At 45.7% G+C, this 22,593-nt stretch overlaps 1 protein-coding gene across 1 annotated transcript in view; it reads right to left on the bottom strand.

Moving 5' to 3' along the window:
• Window positions 1–460: 460 nt before the first annotated feature.
• Window positions 461–22,593, bottom strand: part of Zbtb8a (zinc finger and BTB domain containing 8A) — a 34,216-nt gene continuing 12,083 nt past the window's right edge. The window contains 5 exon segments of the mRNA XM_028855839.2: window positions 461–1,107; window positions 7,075–7,244; window positions 8,555–9,103; window positions 9,106–9,422; window positions 21,147–21,238. Of these exon segments, the coding sequence (XP_028711672.1) occupies window positions 775–1,107; window positions 7,075–7,244; window positions 8,555–9,103; window positions 9,106–9,373 (1,320 nt within the window). The 5' untranslated portion in view covers window positions 9,374–9,422; window positions 21,147–21,238 and the 3' untranslated portion in view covers window positions 461–774.

A 22,593-nucleotide genomic window follows, 5' to 3' on the forward strand; every position in this document is an offset into this window, starting at 1 on the left:
CCATGAAGGTCAGAAGTAGGTGTTAGATTTCCTGGAATGGAGTTACAGATGGTTGTGAGCTACCATGTAGGTGCTGGAATTGAACATGCATCCTCTGAAGAGCAGAGTTTTTAACTGCTGAGCCATCTCTCCAAGACCCTAGACTTGAAATTTTTAATAGATTTTCTGGGTCCCGCAGTTAAATAGCCAGACACCTGAATTCAGTCTTACCTGGTTCCCTGTGAGATTCAGTACTACAACCTATGTGCTTTTAAAATATGCTAACATTTTGTAGGCGGGTTTATTGGTGAGTGACGGTAAGGGGTCCTGCCACCAAGCCTGATGACCTGAATTCCATCTCACATGGTAAGAAAGAACCAACTCCCACGAATTTTCTTCTACCTTCCACACATGCTCTGGCACATGCACGTCTCCTCCCCCAAACAAAATGAATAAATAAAAATTAATAAAAAAGATTGTCTTAAATTTTGTGATAGATTTATTTAAAATATTTTACTCAAAAAAGTTTGCTAAATAGATTTTCCCCCCCAATATTTAAAGAAAATGGCATCTGTGTAATAAGAGAAAGGGTAACTGATCATCCATCATGCCAATGCAAGCAAGGTCTTCCCAATGCAGCAACATATTTCAGGGCAACACAGTTCAGAATGGATACAGTGGCCTGTTCAGAAAGCATGCAAGTTACATCAGGTCACGTCTAAGCCAGCAGGAGAAATCCATTAACCGGGCTCTGCCCATGGAGAGACACAGGATGTCCATGTAAATGGCAGTGAGCTACCTAATGTTGGGTTTGATCTCCTTTTCTTCCTCTTCCTCACTATCTTCAACTTGTTTTATGACCAGATCGGCAGACCCATCCTCCACAATCTCCACATAGGATCTATTTTCCTCCTCACTCAGATGCCACCGGGAATCCTTGTCTCCATCAGCGGGGGACATGGAATGTTGCTCAGCTTCCAGATCGACAGGGAGGCTGTCGATGCCCACTTCAGCAAGGCACTCGTTACACAGTCTGTAGCGCCTGGTACCTTCCTGGACCACCTGCCCTGTGAGGTCAGTCACATGGCGTTTGCATTTCCGGCAGATTAGTTTGCATGCCTGGTGGATCTGTGTAGAGATTTAAGAAGTGATTAATGGGGGCTGGAGAGATGGCTCAGGGGTTAAGCGCACTGACTGCTCTTCCAGAGGACCTGAGTTCAATTCCCAGCAACCACATGGTGGATCACAACCATCTATAATGAGATCTGGTGCCCTCTTCTGGCCTGAAGTGATACATGCAGGCAGAACACTGTACACACAATAAATAAATAAACCTTAAAAAAAAAAAAGTGATTAAAATGAATTTTCACAAGTGGGTCAATTTGCTAATTTAGGGACCAGTTCATACACTTGCGATGTTCAAAACCATGCATTAAATTCAAGTTAACTCTACTTATCAGAAAAGATCCCGTGTTAGTGACAAATGTACACCATGGATATATCACATACCAGCTTCCTCTAAGTAACGGCTGTAATGGTTTCCTTGTTACTATTGAATACTTAATAATTCCACACATCCATTAACCTAAGAGTATTCTGACATACAAGGTAAGGAGGGGGTTCCTTCCCAGTGTAAAAGTTGTAAACACTATGTGCAAACACCGTTCTAAGGACTTTAAAGAACTCTTGTTGTTGTTTGTTTTGCTTTTTGTTTTTCAAGATGGAGTTTCTCTGTGTAGCCCTGGCTGTCCTGGAACTCATTCTGTAGCCCACACTGGCCTCGAACTCAGAGATCCTCCTGCCTCTGCTTCCCAAGTGCTGGGATTAAAGGCACGTGTCACCACTGCCCAGCTAAAGAACTATTGTTGTTGCTATTATTATTGTGTGTATAAAGAGGGGGCACTTGCATGCCAGGGTGAACATATGGAAATCAGAGAACAATTCTGCCTAGCCAGCTCTCTCCTTTGTCCTCAGCGTGGGATCTGGAGATTGAACTCAGGTGACCAGGGTTTGTGAAGCAAGCGCCTCTAACTGCTGAGCCACCTCACTGGCCCTGTACTAAGGACTCTTTATAGTTTAACTTAGTTAGAGATCAAACAAACAAAAAACCCAAAATCTACGTGATGTATTTTTTTTTAACTAGAGGAAGAAAAATATAATCCAGAATATAAGTTTATCAGCGTTTTTTGCAAAGATCCCTGGCTATTTTTGTTAATAAAAGATTGTCTGTCTAGAAGTGGACCGCACTGGGGTTAGAAGGCTCAGTCCTAATCCTGGTTCTGCAGCATCTCTGTCATTTATTAACCAAGGATCTCAGAGCAAATGTAAACACGAGAAACCAGTTTTCAAGCTGTCAGTCAAAATACTGAACAGAGAAGGGTGTTATCCACAGAGGGGACCTGATAACCTGAAAGGAGACAGATTTAAATGACCAACACCATAGGTCAGTCACACATCAGACAGTGGTTATCCCTGCCTGCTTCTTTATCATTGATGGGGATGCTACTCACAGGGCTGAAAGTGAGGACCAAATGAATTAATGGTCATGAGATGCTTTGGTTAAAAAGTTAGATAGGTAGAGGAAGGTGGATCTCTGTGAGTTCGAGACCAGCCTGGCTTACTGTGGCGGCACTCCTGCTGAGCAACACCTGGCCTGGCTCCAGAGAGCGGCACCTAGCCCTAATCCATCTTTTGTTTAGCAGACACCTTTTGTTTCCCTTGTTGCCTTCCGTGTGAATCCTGTGTGAATCTTTCCCAAGGATACAAAGGCCTATGCAAAACCCGAAAACTTAGGTACCTGACAAATCGAGGAATGTGCACTTGGCATTGTATTGTTGGGAGCTCCTTTCAGGTTGTTTTGAGTATATGGAAATTAACTGGCTAAACTGTACTGGAGAGAAATAAAATTGCCCTAGGCGAAGGGACAGTGCTTCAGTCCTTCGAGGCTGGACCCCCTGCAGCCATGAAAGGCTAAATTCATTATTAAGATGCCTCAGAGTCTTCTTTCCACGGATCCACAAACCCGTGTTGTGACAATCAGTTACAGCCTACAGAACAAGATCCAGGACAGTCAGGTATACACAGAGAAAACCTGTCTAAAAAAAGCAAAACAAAACAAAACCCCAAAAAGTTAGATGGGGCCTGAAGAGGTGGCTAAGTGGTTAAAAACACCGGCTGCTCTTCCTGAGGACCTGGGTTCAATTCTCAGCATCCACATGCTGACTCACAACCATTTAAAAGTTCAGTTTCAGGGCTCAGCAGTTAAAAGCACTGGCTTTTCTTCCAGAGGACCCGAGTTCAATTCCCAGCACCTACATGGCAGCTCATAACTGTCTGTAAATCCAGTTTCAGGAGATCTGACATCCACGTTGGGCAACTTACAATTGTCTGTATCTCCAACTCTAGGGATTACAATTGTCTGTATCTCCAACTCTAGGGAATCTGACTCCCTCTTCTGGTCTCCATGGGCACTGCACTCAGGTGTACACAGACACAGACACACATCTTTATTTATTATGTATACAGTATTCTGACTGCATGTTTGTCTGTATGCCAGAAGAGGGCGCCAGATCTCATTATAGATGGCTGTGTGGTGCTCAGAATTGAACTCAGGACCTCTGGAAAAGCAGCCAGTGCTCTTAACCCCTGAGCCATCTCTCCAGCCCCCTAAAAATAAGTTTTAAAGAATATGTGCACCTGGCCTTTATGTGGGTGGTTTGATTGGCACGGAGAGCACTTTCCCTACTGAGTTATCTTGCCACCCCCACATTCATTCTTTCTCTGGAAACAATGCCATTAACTAAATGGTTGCAGGGGAAATGGACAGCTGTATGATGCCTGATGAGATCCCCATAGATTCTTCCCCAGCGAAGGCTGCACCGGGGAGTATGCAGAAGTGAGAGAGAGCACACTACCAGCTCCCAGCAAAGTGATCAATGTGTGGTCACGACGACCAGTCCTCCAGTCAGTAAGTGTGTCCCAGTGTGACACGTGAAATACACAACACCGGCCTTGATATGTTCTGGTCCAAAGTATTTTATATGAATCCATTAAGGATTTAGAGGAAACTTCAGCACATGGAAATTCAGGGTGGATAAAGGAACAAGCTAAATAACACTATGTAGAAGCAAGGAAATTCAGAGGTAGGATATTTTGTAAAGTAAATGGCTTAGTGTCTTCAACAATCCAGTGTTATGAGACAGGAAGGTGTGTGTGGGAGAATTACGCTAGATTAAAAATACACTAATGGGATTTAGCAATGAGATAGACTTGACTCCGGCTCAGACAGAACAGCTATAAGAAGTACTTGGCAGGACTATGGGGAAATCAGAACTGAACTGAGCGCTGGATAAAATTTTACTGCAGTGGAAAGGTAGGTATTCACTAAGGGACATAGGACACAACCTCGTGTAAAAGAAATGCATAGAAGAAAATTTGGGAGCATATATAATAAATAGAAATAAACTGACTAGAGGCATGCCCCTCTGTGCCCATCCTAAAAGGCTGCTATTGTTGTTGGTGTCTGCATGACATATGTGTGACCATGCATGTGCATGAGTGCCATGGGAGGCATGTGGAGATCAGAGGAGAATTTTTGGCAGCTGGTACATTCAGGAATTGGAGAAGGAGAGAGAGAGATTTGTTTTTATTTATGTGCATGTGTGTATGTTTGTATGAGCATATGCCACATGTGTGGGTATCCAGGAAGGCCAGAAGAAGGTATTGGACCTCTTGAGATGGAATTATAGATGGCTGTGGGCTGCCCAATCCTCTGTAAGAGTACTATGTACTTTGGTTTTTCCTTTGGGTTTTTCAAGACAGGGTTTCTCTGTGTAGCCCTGACTGTCCTGGAACTTGCTCTGTAGACCAGGCTGGCCTCGAACTCAGAGATCCACCTGCCTCTGCTGGGACTAAAAGCATAAACTACCACGCCTAGCTAGTAGCATGTACTCTTAACCACTGAGCCATCTCCTTTCAGTATTTAGTGTGGGAAGTGTGTGGAGGTCAGAAGACACCTCCAGTGTGAGCAGCTGCCTCTAACACAGGTCCCAGGGTCTGAATCATACGCTCCCACAGCAAGCACTTTTACCAGCTCAGTCATTGCCCTGTTTTTTTTTTTTTTTTTTTTTTTTTTTTTTTTTTTTTTTTTTTTTGAGATAGGATCTTACACTGTAGCTCAGGCTGGCCTGGAATTTACTCTGTAGGCCAGGATGGTCTCCAACTCATGGTGATCCTCACGCCTTAGCCTCATGAGCACTTAGAGGCATGAGCTACACCCAATCCATCGTTATTCCTTGTTAAAAGGCGAGGCACTGAGCACTGACCAGCACTTTCCTGACAGTCCCTGGCTGGGATTCCCTCCTTCCTTCCCTCAGGGAGATAGGAGAAGCTGATCCAGACTAGAAAGAAGGTGCAGTGGAGACAGGTCAGACTCAGCCCCCGACAGAGTCCAGCAGCTCTCAGTTATCATAGCGATGCCGAGTATCTAGGTAAACGGTGATCCTGGCCTAACACTTAGGTTAATCTTTGTCTCCCAGCAGAGAAGTCTATCAAACCAGATGAGATTTGACATGAACTAAAACAGAAATACAAAAAGATTTAGCACCAAAAGAATATATCTCCTACTTTAAGGTCTCAAAGGAGAATAAATAAATACATACATACATACATACATACATATATATATATATATATATATATATATATATATATATCTGCAGGTTGTGATGGTGCACACCTTTAATCCTGGAGGCAGAGACAGGCAGACCTCGGTGAGTTCAAGACCAGTGAATGTATTTACACTTTATTTAGTGTGACACCTTACATGTGTCACGGTGCATATGTAAGGTCAGAGAACGACGCTCAAGAATTGATTCTCTCTTTCCACTGTGTGTCCCGGGCACTGAAGTCAGTTGTCAGGGATGGTGGAAGTGTCTTACACACGGGACCACAGGGTACAATTCTTACATAACTTTATATAAATCTGTGCAGTTATTAACAAAACAAATAGTATTTCTGGGACAATTATGTTTTTGAATCTTCTTATTATTTGTGTGCATGGGTGTGTGTGTGTGTGTGTGTGTGTGTGTGTGTGTGTGTGTGTGCCATGGTGCATGTGTGAAGGCCAGAGGATAACTGTGGAGGTCCTCTGGGTTCTGGGAATGAAGCTCAGGTCATGAGGCACAGATCATCTGGCAGCAGGTGCTGTGCTTTTCTCTGCTGAGCCATCTCACTGGGCCAGGATTCTTAATAAGCTGGAGTTATGGGGAGAGATTTTCTCCATGAATGTAGACCTGTGGCTGTGTAGTATATGTATGTGTACCTGTTTACGTGTTACACACATGTGGAGGTTGATGTTCACTGTCTTCCTTCCTGCTCTCCATCTTATTTTTTAAAAGATTTATTAATTTACTTGTATGTATGAGTGTTTTGCTTGCATGCATGTATGTGCAGCACGTGTGCATGGTACCCATGGAGTACGGAAAACGGTGTCAGATCCCCTATAACTGGAGTCACAGATGATTGTGAATTGCCATGTGGGTGCTGGGAACCAACCCCAAGACCTCTGGAAGCTGGAAGAGCAGCCAGTGCTCCTAACCTTTGAGCCACCTTCCCATAGCTGCTCCCCCAATGCTAGAATCACACGTGCACACCTGCCTGGGGTTACTTTTTGTGGTGCTGGGGATCCACCCAAGCCATCATTTTTGTGTAGCAAATGAGTGAGTCGCCTCCCCGTGCCCAAATCAGATGATTTCAGTAGATAAATGCAAGGCTGAGACATAACTCAGTGGTAGAGAGCTTGCTTAGCATGCGCGATGCAGTATTCAATCCCCCAGTACCAGAAGGGGGGGGGGAGAGAGAGAGAGAGAGAGAAATGGAAGAGGGAGGGAGAGAGGGAGAATTGGAAGGGAGGGAGAGGGAGAGAGAGAGACAGAAGGAGAAATGGAAGGGAGGGAGAGGGAGGAGAGAGAGGGAGAAATGGAAGGGAGGGAGAGAGAGGGAGAGAAAGAAGAAAAGAGAAGGGGGAGAGAGAAGAAAAGCAGATAAATGCACATATTTTACAAGAAGCAAAATGATGAAAACTCGTATACATACTGTTCGGAAGTGGCTACTCAGATGGTCTAGCCTGCTGAACCGTTTCCCACAAGCTTGGCATGGGTAGGGCCTTTCTCCGGTGTGGCAGCGCAGGTGGCGTTTGAGGTCTGCTTTCCGCTTCACAACGTGTGTGCAGTATGGGCACCTGAATCGCAGCCTGGGCAGATCATCTGTCAAGAGACAGTTGGGTTAAATCACTGCAGAGATCACAGTAACGTTTCTATTAGTGTAAAGAGCCCAAAGGAGTCGGTGAGTCCAGTCTTGTGAAGGTACAGAAGACAGACAACTTGAATTAACCACACTGTCAAGTAACCCTGGGTGCAGAGTATAACTTGAGTACAAAGACCAGGTAAATTTAAACTACCACCCTTATCATGTTACTTCACATTAGATTTTAAATGTCAAAATCTAGTACCAGCCTGTAAAACTACACACACACAATAGCAACAAAAAAATAGAAGAGCAATCTATAATTTGTTGTTCTAATTAATAAATTAAAATCTTAATTCTTAGTGCAATTAATTTTAATTATTTTACATTATTTTATTTACTTATTTGTTTGGTTTGGTTTTTCAAGACAGGGTTTCTCTATGTAGCCCTGGATGTCCTAGAACTCGATCTGTAGATTAGGCTGATTAGGCTGGCCTCGAACTCACAGAGATCCGCCTGCCCGAATGCTGGGACTAAAGGCGTGCGCCACCACCGCCCAGCTTGTTTATACTTTTTATACCCCTGCCTTCTTTTCATATACTTGTTAATGCTTTTTGGTTGTGAGGCTGGGGACAGAATCCAGGCTAGTCACACAAAAGTGTTAGAGTATGTTTCTTTTTCTTCTTTTCCTCTGTGTGTGTGTGTGTGTGTGTGTGTGTGTGTGTGTATGTACACGTGTGTGTATACTCTGAGTACTCTATTCTCTTGACTGTCATTGAATGTACTCAGTATTATATTTTGAATTAAGCATTTTAAATTCATGTCCTATGAAATAAATTTGAGTAAAAAGCATGACTTAAAAACTCAGGTGCCGGGTGGCGCCGCCTTTATCCCAGCACTCGGAGCAGAGCCAGCGATCTCTGTAATCAAGCCAGCCTGTACCAGTGAGTTCCAGAAAGCACAAAGCTACACAGAGAAACCCTGTCTCGAAAAAAAAAAAAAAAAAAAAAAAAAAAAAAACTCAGGTGCTCTTAGCACCTGCTGCTTTTCCAGTGGACCTGGTTGTGGTTCCCAGCACCATGCAGGTGGCCCCCAACAATCTGTAATTCCAGTCCAGGGCATCTAATGAGATCTAATGTGCTTCTCTGGCCTCTGTGGGCATCACCCATACACGTGTGCTCAAACACACACACACACACACACACACACACACACACACACACACACACAAATAAATGTAAAAAGAAAAAAAAATCACTTGGTTCAACTGCATGGCACCTAAAATGAAGGGCGTCTGGGTGTGTTGAGGGACTTAGGCTCGTCAGGGTACCTGGAAAGCTCCTGCACGTGACATCAGAGCCTTGGCCGTACCGGCAGCCAGCAGGAGCAGAGTCTATTTCAGCATCAGTCTGGGCTTGCTCTTCGGACTGGGCAGCGTGGTTGGAGGAATCGGACGGCCGCACTTCTCCCTGACCAGACTTGAGATGAACAGCCTGAGGAGGCTGCGACGGTCTCAAATGCTTGGTCTTTTTAATGGCATCCTTCCTTTGCTCACTGGCCAGTGGTGGTTGAGCATTCCTTTGGGGAACCGCAGGATAACTGTACTTGTTCCACAACTTTCCACTTACTACACTCGGTCCCTGGTCTGGGCTCAGGTGAGCACGGGGAGACGCGCTCTCCTCCTGCCAGCCGCTGCCATAAAAAGGGGGACGTTCCACACCGTTAGAGCTGGTGTCCTTATCTGAGAGGCTGAAGTAGCGATCCTTCTCCTTCTCACTAATGTCCAGGGAAGATTTAATGAAAGTCTTACACACGCTAATGACATCAGTCATCTGAAGGAAGCTGGCGGCGGACATCACCTCTATCACATTCTGTCCGTAAGAGAGAGTTTGCCGGAGTAGACGAAGTCCAGGATGACGGTGAAGGTGTCCGGGGAGAAGGCCTGAAACGTGGCTGTGGCCGGCAGACATGTCTCCTTTGAGCTCTGAGAAAGCAGCATCTTAAAGTAGCCGCTGCTAGCAAACAGGACGTTGCGATGCGCTTTGAAGACCTTCCCTTCGACCAGAATGCTGCAGTCACAGAACACGTCCTGCCTGCGCTGCTCGTTCAGTTGCTGCAGGAGGTGAGACTGATGGGAGGAGATCTCCATCCTGCAGGGGAACGGCACGTGGTCACCAGGGAGGAACTAAGAAACAAGCCTAGGAAGAGTGGAAGTAGAACCAGACGCTCGTTTCCCATCTAAGCCCCTCTTCTTCTTTTTTTAAAGTTTTTCCGAGACAGGGTTCTCTGTGTAGTTTTGGTGCCTGTTCTGGAACTCAATCTGTAGACCAGGCTGGCCTCAAACTCACAGAGATTCGCCTGGTTCTGCCTCCCGAGTGCTGGGATCAAAGGCGTGCGCCGCCACTGCCCGGCATTAAGCCTCTCTTCTTAGGAACACTGTCCCCAAGACACGAGATAGCGGGTTCTACAGGATCGTGCCTGCTGGTCCCTGTAGTCAGATGTTTCCCCAGTCCCGCCTGGGGATGAATCTCTCCCATCAGTGTTGTGCAGCCACTTGATCCCAAGTGAACTCACAGAGGCTTATATTATTTACAAACTGTATGGCCTATGGGTCAGGCTTTGCGCTAGCTACCTCTTATATCTTAAATTAACCCATTTCGACTAATCTATGCATTGCCACGTGGCTTCATGGCTTACTGGTACTTTCACGTCTTGCTTCTGGCGGCGGCTCCCAGAGTCTCCTGCCTCTCCTTTCCTCTTCCTCTCTCTTCAGTTGGAATGTACTGCCTAACCCGACTACAGGTCCCTGCTACTAAGAAGGCTGAGGCAGGAGGATCACAAGGTCTAGGCCTGCTTGAGCTACAGAGAGGGCTCAGGGTCAGCCTGGAAAACTTGCAAGCCTCTGTGTCTCAAAATAAAAAGTGAAGAAAAGGCTAGGGGTGTATTCACATGGCAAAGTACCTTCCTAGGGGATGGGGAAAGGGCCCATGTTGATCTCTAGCATGGAAAAAAACAAAAACAAACAACAAACAAACAAAGAACTGGCAGGAGAGAATTCCAGGCTACTCTGGGCTACCCAGCAAGACCATGTCTCCAAAAGACAAATACAAGAAAATACCAGAGCCATGAACTAGAATTTTCTACTTTACAACTTTAGAAATATATAGAAATATACAATAACAACTGTTCCCTCGAGAAAATGCCGTGTACTTTACTATCAGTGATGAAACAATAAAATTATGGAAAAATCAGTGCAAGGACAAAGGACCAGAAGGTTTGACTTGAAACAGGATAGAAGGTGGAGAGTCCAGGCTTGCCCTTGAAGAGTGCCTGTCAATGCTCATTAACATCCCCATAGCAGTTTCTATTAACAGGGACTTTGTTTTCCATTTGGGAAGGAAAGGGTTTATAAGTCTCCATCAGTCCGTCACTGAGGGAAGCCAGGGCAGAGGCTATGAAAGAACACTTCCCAATAGTGTGCTTCCCACGGCTTGTTCAGTGACCTTCCTCATACAACCTAGGCCCACCTGCCCAGAATGGCGCTGCCCACAGCCAGCTTGTTCCTCCAAATCAATCATTAATCAAGAAAGCATCCCGAGGGTCCCTCTTCCCGGGTAACTCTAGTCTGTGTCAACTTGACAGACTAGACAGGGCTATAAGACTTGTTTTCCATGCAGAGGATCTGAGGGTGACACTGGAACTCACAGACGGGAGTTTTAATATTGTCGATCCCAAGCTTGCCCTATGTAAGGGCTCACAGAGGTAACTGCAGCACAGAGTTCCATCCAACAGCTGTCACACATCTGTACACCACAGCAGTAAAGGAACTGTTTCAGTGTGACAGGAGGGCATCTGTCCTCTGGAAGAGGGAAGATCCCAGGAACAGGTTATATTTCTAGCATCATCTCCTTTATTTCTGATTCAGCCACGGCAGTCACTACATGTTGACTGGAACCTACTTGTCAAAGTTCAGCGCTCAACATGAAAAGCAGGCTGTGGAAGCGTGACTGGCGCACAAAGACCACAGAAGCAAACGGATGAAAACAACCGTGTAGCTGACATGTTACTGTTGCAACGGACCTGACAGTGTCATCACGACGGACGACACTCAGCCTCCCACGTGCAGGGATTCCAGTCGTGCACTACCATGCGCTGCCTATGAGAGCAGCTCATTCCTACTGTGGTTTGAGGCGTCCTCTTCCCTGGCCTCTAAGCTCTACCCCGTCATCTCTCTTCACCTTGCCCCACCCACTCAGGCTTGGCCAGGGCCTATTTAAAAACAAAAAAATGGGGCTGGAGAGATGGCTCAGAGGTTAAGAGCACTGACTGCTCTTCCAGAGGCCCTGAGTTCAATTCCCAGCAACCACATGGTGGCTCACAACCATCTGTAATGAGATCTGGTGCCCCTTTCTGGCCTGCTGTATACCTAATAAATAAATACTTCATAAATAAATAAATAAATAAATAAATAAAAAAACAAAAATGGGCCGGGCAGTGGAACACGCCTTTAATCCCAGCACTCGGGAGGCAGAGCCAGGCAGATCTCTGTGAGTTCGAGGCCAGCCTGGGCTACAGAGTGAGTTCCAGGAAAGGCGCAAAGCTACACAGAGAAACCCTGTCTCGAAAAAAAAGCATATAAAATGAGACAGTTTAGGGTGAGTGGTAAAGGGGGCTATAACCATAAATAAATGATTTTATAACAGTTGACTGAAATAATTTCTTGTCATGTCTGGCTGTGAAAATAAGGGGAGTGGTGGAAAAATACTGAATAAAGGTTACAAGAAAGGGAAGGGAGGGGAAGGAATGATGTTTGGTCTAGGAGTTTTGTACTCTTCAGCTTCTACTTTGTTTTTGTTTGTTTGTTTTCCCTCTATAGCTTTGGAGAGCCACTCACTCTGTAGACCAGGCTGGCCTTGAACTCACAGAGATCCACCTGGGACTAAAGGCGTGCACCACCACTGCCTGGCTTGCCTGCATTTCTGTGTGTGCCCGTTGAGGCCATAGAGGGAGTTGGATCCCCTGGGACTGGATGTACACATAGTTGTAAGATCCCATGGGAACGATGGAAATTGAACCTGAGTCCTCAACAATCGGAGCAAGAGCCTTTAATCTCTGAGCCATCTCTGTAGCCACTTTTAAAAAGTTAATATTGGGCCAGAGTGATGACTCAAAGTTAGTTAGATGCACTTGATGCTCTTGCAGAGGAGCTAGGTTCAGTACCCACATCCACATAGAGTATCACAACTGTATGTAACTCCAGTTCCAGAGAATCTGCTGCCTTCTTCTGGCCTCCTCAGGTACTGCAAGCAAACATAAACTAAAAATGAACATTTTTAGGTTAATTTTTCCATAAGGATAAGTTTGATTTGCTTAAGTTTCAGTAAAAATTGCTTTCCAGGCAGTTTGTAAAAGTTGAAGGTGAGTATCTGTGTTGGTAAGGGTTGCCACTGGTCACTATGTGCAAGTAATTTAAACAGGCTCTAACGAGGGGCAATTGGGGATCAGGAAGATGCTGAACATTAAAAGTAAAGTTGGCTGCTGGTGGTTCCGTACACCTTTAACTCCAGTACTTAGAAGGCAGAGGCAGGTGAATCTTTGTGAGTTCAAGGTCAGCTTGGTCTATAGTTTGAATTCCAGGACTGCCAGCACTACACAGAGAAACACTGTCTTGAAAAACCAAAAGAAAAGAAAAGCCTGACGCTAAATGGAATAATGGGGTACACATACTCTCTATGTCTCTAGAGTAAATCATCTGTCTGGAATATACAGAATTGCTCCTGGGTTTTTTTTATATAGGATTCTTAGTATATCATCTCAGTTGAGAGCCCAGGAAATAAACCTTCCACAATAGAATTTGGGGGTTCATTGGCCAACTGTTTGAGCTGGAATAGACTCACGGCTTCACTGCCAATGGAAAGGTGAAGTATGGAGCAGAGTGTCACTGCTGAGCTCATTAGCTGCATCTGCACATACACTGAAGGCCTCCCTGCAGGAGCCATGATGATGCAGACCAAGGAGATCCTGGGAGGCTAGCTGCTCTACTGCCTGGGAGCGCCTAAGAGGGGAAAGAACAGGCTCCAGGCCTTAGACTCTCAGGGAGGCAGAGCACTAACGATCATCCTAAGAGAGCCTCCTCATACAGCCAGAGTGGAGACAGCGAGAGCCAGACACCGAGGACACCTGGATTGCAAAGTTACCATGGAAGTTATTTTACCTTGACCAAATTTCTTCTGTAACAAGCATCAATTAATTATGAAGAAGGACCTTGACGCTTGGAATGAGAACTTTGGGACAGATTCAGGCCATCTGAGAACCTCGTACCTCTAAAGTCCCTTGAGTTCCCCACACACCCAGAAAGCAGGTCTTTCCTCATTGAGATTGCTACCTTTCTCCCTTCCACCCATGGTCCAGAGAGCGCAGGTTGGCCTCAAACTTAGGCTCCTTCTGCCTTGGCCTCTGGAGTGCTAGACTATAGGAGCTGTCATGATTTCTAGTTCTTCTCTTTTTCTGAGATACTGAGGTATAGTGATTTGAATAACAATGTCCCCCATAGGCCCATATATGTGAATGTTTAGTCATAAGGGAGTGGCACTATTTGAAAAGAATTAGAAGGATTGGGAGGTGTGGCCTTGTTGGAGGAAGTGTCACTGGGGGTGGGCTCTAAGGTTTCAAAAACCCACACCAGGCCAAGTGTTGTCTGTCTGTCTGTCTCTGCCTGTGAATCAGGATATGGCTCTCAACTATTGCCCCAGCACATGAGTGTTATCATGCTCCCCACCAAGATGATAAGGTACTAAACCTCTGAAACTGTAAGAAATTAAATGCTTTCTCTTATAGGAGTTGCCTTAGTCAGAGTGTCTCTTCCCAGCAAAGGAGAACAGTGACTAAGACAGAAATTGGTACCAGGAGTGGGGTATTGCTGTGACAGCCTGACTGTGCTACTTGTTGGCAGAATGTGGACTTTGGGATTTTGGGTTAGGAAAGCAGGTGACCGCTTTAAGGAGGGCTTGATGGGCCATACCAGTAGGAGCATGGAAGACAGTGGTGCTGAGAGCAATATAAATTATAACGGCTAGCTCAAGAAGTTTCAGAGGGGGAAGAGTATTAGCAAGTGGCCTAGAACCCATTCTTGTGATATTTTGGCAAAGAATGTGACTACTTCTTGCCCTTGTCCTAAAAATGTGCCCGAAGCTAAATTGGAGAGATTTGGATTAAGGCAGAGATTTCAAGATAGCCTAGTACTGACTTTGTTGTGTGGTTATTAGTATCACTCTTATTTAGATTTATAATGAAAATGAGGAAGCTAGACAAAGAGAAATACAAAAATGTACAGTTTGGGGAGAAAAAGAGTTCCAGGAAGTGTCATGACTCGGTCCAGTTCTCAAGGAGATAAAAAGTTTAAAGAAAGTCTGATGCTGCCAGGTGGTGGTGTCGCAGGCCTTTAATCTCAGCACTCAGGAGGCAGAGGCAGGTGGATCTCTGTGAGTTCAAGGCCAGCCTGGTCTACAGAGCGAGTTCCAGGACAGTCAGGGCTGCACAGAGAAACCCTGTCTCAAAAAACCAAAAGAAAAGCCGGATGCTAAATGGAATAATGGGATTGTTGACTTCAGGGCAAGACCCCGCCTAGCTAAGGTTCCAACAAATTAAAGGAAAGCTTAAGCAGTGAAGGCAGTCATCAGAAACAGAAAGGTGGTGAAAACAGATTTGAACGAAGGGGCCAGGCTCCAGCCCCAGCAAGCAGCAGAACTTGGCAGTGTTGGCCACGTAGTTCTGGCTTTAGAGTCAAGGTTAGAAGAAAGGGCCTGTGGGATCTCCCTCTATGACTAAGGAAAGACACTGAGGCCAGCATGTATCAGGAGTGTCCCTGCATGAAGAACCAGAAAGGCCACTGTATGAAACTGTGAAGGGAAAGCCTGGATTGCCTTGGAGACCCCAAGATGTTGGAGACGCCAGAGTCATGGGATTCCTGCCAAGAAAAATTACAGATGGGGTGTGGAACCAGCCCAAGTACGAGAAGTGTGTCACAGTCAACAAAGCTGAAAAGAACTGGAGATCTGAAGATCTTTAACCTCAGACATGGAGATGCAAAATTTGGAGTTTGCCCTGCTAGGTTTCAGACCGGCTCTGGTCCAGTATTTCCTCACTATGCTTCCTTTCCTCCCTTTGGAATGGTAATGCATATTCTGTGCTGTTGTGTGCTGGAAGTATGTGATCTCCTTTTGTGTTTACCCTGGGTTACAGTTAAGAGATTGCCTTGAGTCTCAGTAGAGACTTTGGAATTTGAAACAGTATTGAGACTGAAAGACTACAGTCCTTTTGGAGTTGGACTGAATGCATTTTGCTCTATGTTATGACTACAAGCCTGTGTGGCAGGGGGTGGAGTTTGGTGACTTGGATAAGAATGCTCGGATAGACTAAGACAAGGGGTGGGCTGCCATTCCTAACCCGCCTTTCTAAACAGCTCTGTGGCTCCTGACCTGAACTGCTCCCCTGCAAGGTCTCTGTCACCACTCCAGGGATACTGCACCGCAATCACAGCCACAGAACATCATACAAGAGGCTACATTCTAAACCAGTACAGAAGGAAATAAAGAGTGTCATATTTTACTAAATGACCTGGCCACAAGCCTAGGAATAGATTTGGTAATGACTTCTAAGGAATATACTGTTTAAACAGCTGAATTCAGTCAGGCATTGATAGAGCACGCCTTTAATCCCAGCAATCAGGAGGTAGAGCCAGGTGGATCTCTGTGAGTTCGAGACCAGCCTGGTCTACAGAGCAAGTTGCAAGACAGTCAGGGCTACACAGAGAAACCCTGTCTCAAAAAACAAACCACCACCAACAACAACAACAAAAGAGGCTAAATTCATTGTCTCGGATGCAGTTACCAGATTCTGGATTTACAGTTTCAGCAGGAGCACATGCGAGTGACTCTAAAATGTATTTCACCGCTTGTCTACAATCTGGGACTCGGGATATTATTTCCAAATACGTTAAAATGCCAGAACTTCTGACAGAGTATGGAAGAAACCCAAATGAGATAGCTGCCATTATGATCCCATCTGAGAGATAATATCCTGAAAAACTGGGTGCTAGCCAATAGGATGTCGAGTGCATTAAAAAGCACTGGAGAGAGAGAGAGAGAGAGAGAGAGAGAGAGAGAGAGAGAGAGAGAGAGAGAGAGAACTGAGCAATATATAACCCCATCTTTTTTCCAAAACTATGACACTCAGCACTCAGGTCTTGAGATCAAGGGCAATGGGGGTGGGGGCTATATAACTCAGTGGTAGAGTCCTTGCCTACCACACACAAGGCTCTGTGGTCGGTCTCCAACACTGAATACGAAAAGGAAGGAAGGGAGGAATGGAAGGAAGGGAAAGCCCATCATAGCATCATGAGCCTGTAATTCCAGCACTGGGGAGGAAGAGGCAGGCAAAGCTTTGTAAGTTCAAGGCCAGCCCAATCCACATAAAATGTTCCAGGCCAGCCAAGACTACATAGCGAGACCCTGTCTCAAAATAATAACAACAACAATAATAGTATGGAAAGTGATTGAGGAAAACATTTGATATCAACCCCTGGCCCCTATACACACATGCACACACATGTATGTACACTCATACATGCATGTACACATACATATACACAGGAGAGGAGAGGAGAGGAGAAGCAGTAGGGCTGAGGCTGTATAGCTCAGTGGTACATGTTGTGGAATATTCCTTTACACTGTGTAAGATATGTCACTGTGATTGGCTTAATAAAGAACTAAACAGCCAATAGCTAGGCCGGATTTTTGGGGCAGAGAGAATGCTGGGAAGAAGAAGGGCAGAGAAGCCAGACAGACACAGAATGAGTTGGACACACAAAATGGGACAGAAGTAAAAGAACGTAGATTAATAAAAATATGGGTTAATTTAAGTTAGAAGAGCTAGTTAAGAACAAGCCTAACAGGAAAGGCACCAAAGCTACACAGAGAAACTCTATCTTGAAAAAAATAAAACACACAAAAAAAGAACAAGCATAAGCTATCAGCTCTGCTTTCATAATTAATAAAAAGTCTCTGTGTGGTTATTTGGGAGCTGACAGGCCAGACAGAAAATATCCGCCTACAGGTACATATCACCACGGGAGAGTTCTCTGGTTCAGTCTCCAGCACCAATAAAACAAGAGCAAAAACACAAAGCAAATATAAAAGCAGTAGTGGAGTTTGCATTCACTTTTACATGCAATCTACATAACTTTTGCTCTGTCTCTACAGACATCTTAGCTTTCAAGCTCACACCTGGGAAATGCTGCCTAGTTCCTTTAAATTGGACTGTGACTAAGAGGAACTTTCAGCACCCTTCTGGGGAAGGAGCACCTTTTTGTATATTGTAAGTGAGCCTGGGAAACTTAGTGAGAGAATGCCTCAAAAAGAAAGTAAGAAAGTGGCTGGGGTGTACCTTAGTGGCAGATCAATTTTCTGTTATGCATGAGGACTTTCACCCAATCATCAGAAGACTGACACAGCTGTCTAAAGAGCCCGTTCTATGGTTTAGAGTGGGGTGTAAGCGCAGCTCTGCAGACGGATGCAGGGTGAAGGTCCTAGGTTACCAGCTGCATTGTTAGATGAGGGGTTGGCTGGGTGGTTGTGTAACATGCCTTTAATTCGCGGCGAGCGGACGCTAATCCAGATGGATCTCTGAGTTTAAGGCCAGCCTGGTCTACAAAGTGAGTTCCAGGACAGTCAAGGCTATACAGAGAAACTCTGTCTTAAAAAGCAAAGAAAAAAAAAAAAAGTGGAGTCCCAGGGTACTAAATTATTCCCTGTGCTGTCTGCTTCAATTCCACTGTTAGGTTTCAAATGTTTATCTCTGGCCTAAATTCCTAAGCATAGATCTGAACACTCTTCCCACACAACCCCCCAAGACAGGGTCTCCCTGTGTGGCCCTGGATCACATGGATCCACCTGCCTGTGCCTCTGAGTGCTGGGATTGAAGGCGTGCGTACCATCGTGCCTGGCGTAGTAGAGAGCGTTTCTGTGGTGGGCAACAGTTAATGCAGAGACTCCTAACTAGTCAAAGTGATTAGAATAAGCGATAGTGAGTGCTCAGCCCAAAACGGCACATCTCACCAACCCGACCCCCGAGGTTCAGTGGAAAAGGAGAGAGAAGTGCCAGAGGAGGGAAGAGTGCAGCAGGGAAAGGCTGTCTCTGGCCGTGAAATGGCTGATGGACTCCTGAACTCACGGCAGCTGTGGTAGCCCGAACAAGAAAAGCACAGAATCGGGCTGGTTAAAACTCAAGCATGGAGCCGGGCGGTGGTGGCGCACGCCTTTAATCCCAGCACTCGGGAGGCAGAGCCAGGCGGATCTCTGTGTGTTCGAGGCTAGCCTGGTCTACAGAGTAAGATCCAGGAGAGGCACCAAAGCTACACAGAGAAACCCTGTCTCAAAAAAACAAAACAAAAACCTCAAGTGTGGATGAGCCCCAATCTTTACTGAGAATCCATTGACAGCTGTTGGCTCCTGGGGCAGGGAAAGTCATCTTTCTTTGAGATTGTGACCACAGGTAGGTTGTCTATTATCCAGTGAATGACCACACACTCATGTGACTCAGTGGGTTATGAAGAAGTGGGTGGTGGTGGGGGGGATGGAGAAGGAGGCCATGAAGTTGGGAGGGGACAGGCTAAGGAAGTGTGTGGTGGAATGGGAAGCTGGAGGTGGGGAACGGGCAGTGATAGGACCAAAATACATTGTATACATGCATGAAATTCTCAAAGAATGAATGAGAAAATGTTATGTTTAATTTTGACAGTATGTTGGAGGCTTGGCCACAGAAGTATGAGGACCTATGTTCTAACCCCCAGAACCTACATAAATCTCACCTGTAATCCTGATGAGAACAAGAGATAAAAATTGGTCAAGCGGTTTAGGGATAGGAGAAGTGTACAATGTTCTTGGTTGTGTCGTGACCAGAGGTCACTGGGGGCCCCCTGGTAATGTGTCGAAGGCTAACATCAGTTTGTCCCTTCTTAGGATTTAAAAAGCTGTATGAAAAAATGAAGCTATCAGGGTTTTGAGACCCATTAAGGGAAAACTCTTTGCTTCTAGTCGAAAGAATGAAACAGGAGTGGCTTTGGTGGGAATACGGCGTTCTACACACTCTAAAGACTGGAATACCATTGCTATGGTCGGCCCCCGGAGGGTTAATCCAGCTGCACTATTCATTACCTGGGTAGGAGAGATCATTCCTCAGGAAAGCAGATTCACCAGAAGACATGCAAAGCAGATGGGAGGAATGATTATCCCTTAATGAGATCATGGGCTTACCCCTCCCAGAAGCCACTCTCTGATGGAGTGGATTGAGGAGCGTCCACCACACAGCACTGTCAAGCCTGCCTGTATAGCTCCTGTCTGTCTGTCTGTCTGTCTGTCTGTCTGTCTATCTATCTATCTATCTATCTATCTATCTATCTATCTATCTATCTATCCATCCATCTATCCATCTATCCATCTACCTTTTCCTTTTGAATACTGGCCCAAAACCTAAGCACCTTTCTCCACCACTCTGGGATTTCTCATTTCTTTCTCTGAAGCACTCGCTTCTCTTCCACGATGTAGCTGCTTGTTGACGTGCATTCCTGTGAACATGCCAGCTTTCTTGTCCCTTAACTCAAAAAGGCCTATCAGTCTTTCTCTCCTTCGCCTCTCCATTTTCCTCCTCTTGACGGCTGCCAGGATTGACAGCTTGCCTGTCCTGTTGTTTTTCTTTCCAGTTTTAATAAAATGGCCCTCAAGCTTCCTTCTGAACCCATTTTAAAACCATTCTATTAAGGAGACTAAGGATGCAAAGGGGATCCCAATTTCCCCAGGGACAATCCGGGTGCTGCCTTGGTGAGATGGGAAACAAGGACAGGAGACACCCCAGAAACTTGAGGGCCCACTAGCCTGGCATACAGAAGCAGCAAACAAGAGACCCTGACTCAAACAAGGGGGCAGTTCAGGACCAACACCCAAGTTGTCCTCTGACCACCACATGCCCACACTCATTCACAAACGTGCAGAAATGTACACAAGACGAAAATCAGCAGTGCGCGAACAGAGACAACTGACCAAGATCAGAAAGCTGAGTGCTTTATACAGGGAGTTTGAACACAACAAATGTATTCTACAACATATAAAGTGCATAGCTGGAAAATTGTGCTTTTTATATATGTTTTGGGTTTTGGAGACTGGGTTTCTCTGTGTAGCCCTGGCTGTCCTGGCACTTACTCTGTAGACCAAGCTGGACTCTAACTCAGAGGTCTGCCTGCCTCTGCCTCCTGAGTGTTGAGGCTAAGGCATGCACCGCCGCCACCATCACCACTACCACCTCCACCACCACCACCACCACCTCCACCACCACCTCCTCCACCACTCCTCCACCATCACCACCTCCTCCACCACCACCACACCACCACCACCACACCACCACCACACACCCTCCACCACCACCTCCTCCACCACCACCACCACCTCCTCCACCACCACCACCACCATCACCCCTACCACCTGGCTATATATGTTTTTAAATGAGGTATAATATCAATTAAAACTCTGGAGGCTGGAGAGATGGCTCAGAGGTTAAGAGCACTGACTGCTTTTCCAGAGGACATGAGTTCAATTCCTAGTACCCACATGGTGGCTCACAACCATCTGTAACTTTAGTTCCAAGGGATTCAAGGTCCTCTTCTGGCCTCTACATGCATGCAGTACATGGACATGCATGCAGGCAAAACACCTATACACCAAAAATAATAGAAACTGTATTTTGTTAAATATAGAATTAATATTTATATGAATGAGGTAAAAGAATTAAACTTTTCACATGTGGCTAGGGTGGAGCTCAGTGGCAGAACACCCAAGGCCAACCTTCAGCACCAAAAAATGGTTTCCTCATACCTGGAAATGTACAGGTGCTAGTCTTGAAACCGGAAGACTGTTGAAGGGCAAAGAGGAAACACTCCAAGTCAAAGAGTTCACGAAAGTTGTGTCTGTGGAGAGAAAGGATGGATACTCAGAATGAACTTTTGTAATAAGAGAAGTATCTGGTAGGATACTGAATTATTTATATATTAGGCACCAGTGTTCAGCATGTAAAAATAGGTCAATTGGGCACAGAGCATTAGTTTTAAAAAATAGCTTTGGCCAATGGGGATAGTGGTGCATGCCTTTGATCCCAGCATTTGGAGGCAGAGGCAGGAGGATCTCCTTGAGTTCAAGGCCAGCCTGGTCTACAGATTGAGTTCCAGGACAGCCAGGGCTACACAGAGAAACCCTGTCTTAAAAAACAAATCAAGGGCTGGAGAGATGGCTCAGAGGTTAAGAGCACTGGTTGCTCTTCCAGAGGTCCTGAGTTCAATTCCTAGCAACCACATGGTGGTTCACAACCATCTATAATGAGATCTGGTGCCCTCTTCTTGTGTGCTGGCAGAACACTGTATAAATAAATAAATAAAATCGAATTCTAAAACAACAACAACAAAAGATAGCTTTGATGTTTTGGATCCCTTTCTAAATGAACTAACATTTGCAGGATATAGTAGAACACTCCTGAATCCCAGCACTTGGGGTGTGGTAACAGGAGGATCAGGGGTTCAAGGCTAGCCTTGGCTATTTGGTGAGTCCAAGGACAGTCTGCCTCAAAAAAATAATAAACTGGCTACAAAAGAAGTTTAGGAAACATTGGCAACTAAAGCAGCAGGTTAGAAATCGTGACTAAAACTCAGAAGTTGGAGGAACAACTGGTTTTACTGCTTGTTTGTTGAGTTATTATGAAGCCCCAGGTGCACTTCAAATTTCTGATCCTCCTGCCTCAGCCTCACAGCATTAGAATCACAGGCACATGCAATCATGCACAGGAAAACCAGGAGTCTGAGGGGGGAAAGATTCTTGCCATAGCGAAAGCTCATCTGTCCCCCAATCCTAAGGAGCTAGGGGACCCGGGTGGAGTGCTTACTCTGACAGCTTTCCGGCTCACCACGGCGACTTAGGGGCACAATCTTGGTCTATGCTGTGGCCAGCAAAAGTGAATTCTGGCCGGGTGGTTGTAGGGAGCCGCTACTCAAAGATGGCGCTGGCTTCCTGGTAGCCTAGCTATAAACAACTCCATATTTGGCTATGATGCACGAGTATGGTAATTGGCCTTATGTCCTCAGCCTATCCCGTGGCTCCCCGTGCTAGCATTCTGGCGGGACCCAATCACAGTACGGCACGTTTGCCTGATTCCCTATATAAGCAGCTGCAGTTTAGTCCTCGGGGCCCCTCACCTCCCGCTCTCCCTTAATCAAGAGACGCTCCAATAAAGTGTGATCTGAGAAGAATCCTCGCGTGGTGGTCGTTCTTCCTC

This window comes from Peromyscus leucopus, chromosome 2, assembly GCF_004664715.2.
Source record: "Peromyscus leucopus breed LL Stock chromosome 2, UCI_PerLeu_2.1, whole genome shotgun sequence".
In the NCBI taxonomy this organism is placed as follows: Eukaryota; Metazoa; Chordata; class Mammalia; order Rodentia; family Cricetidae; genus Peromyscus; species Peromyscus leucopus.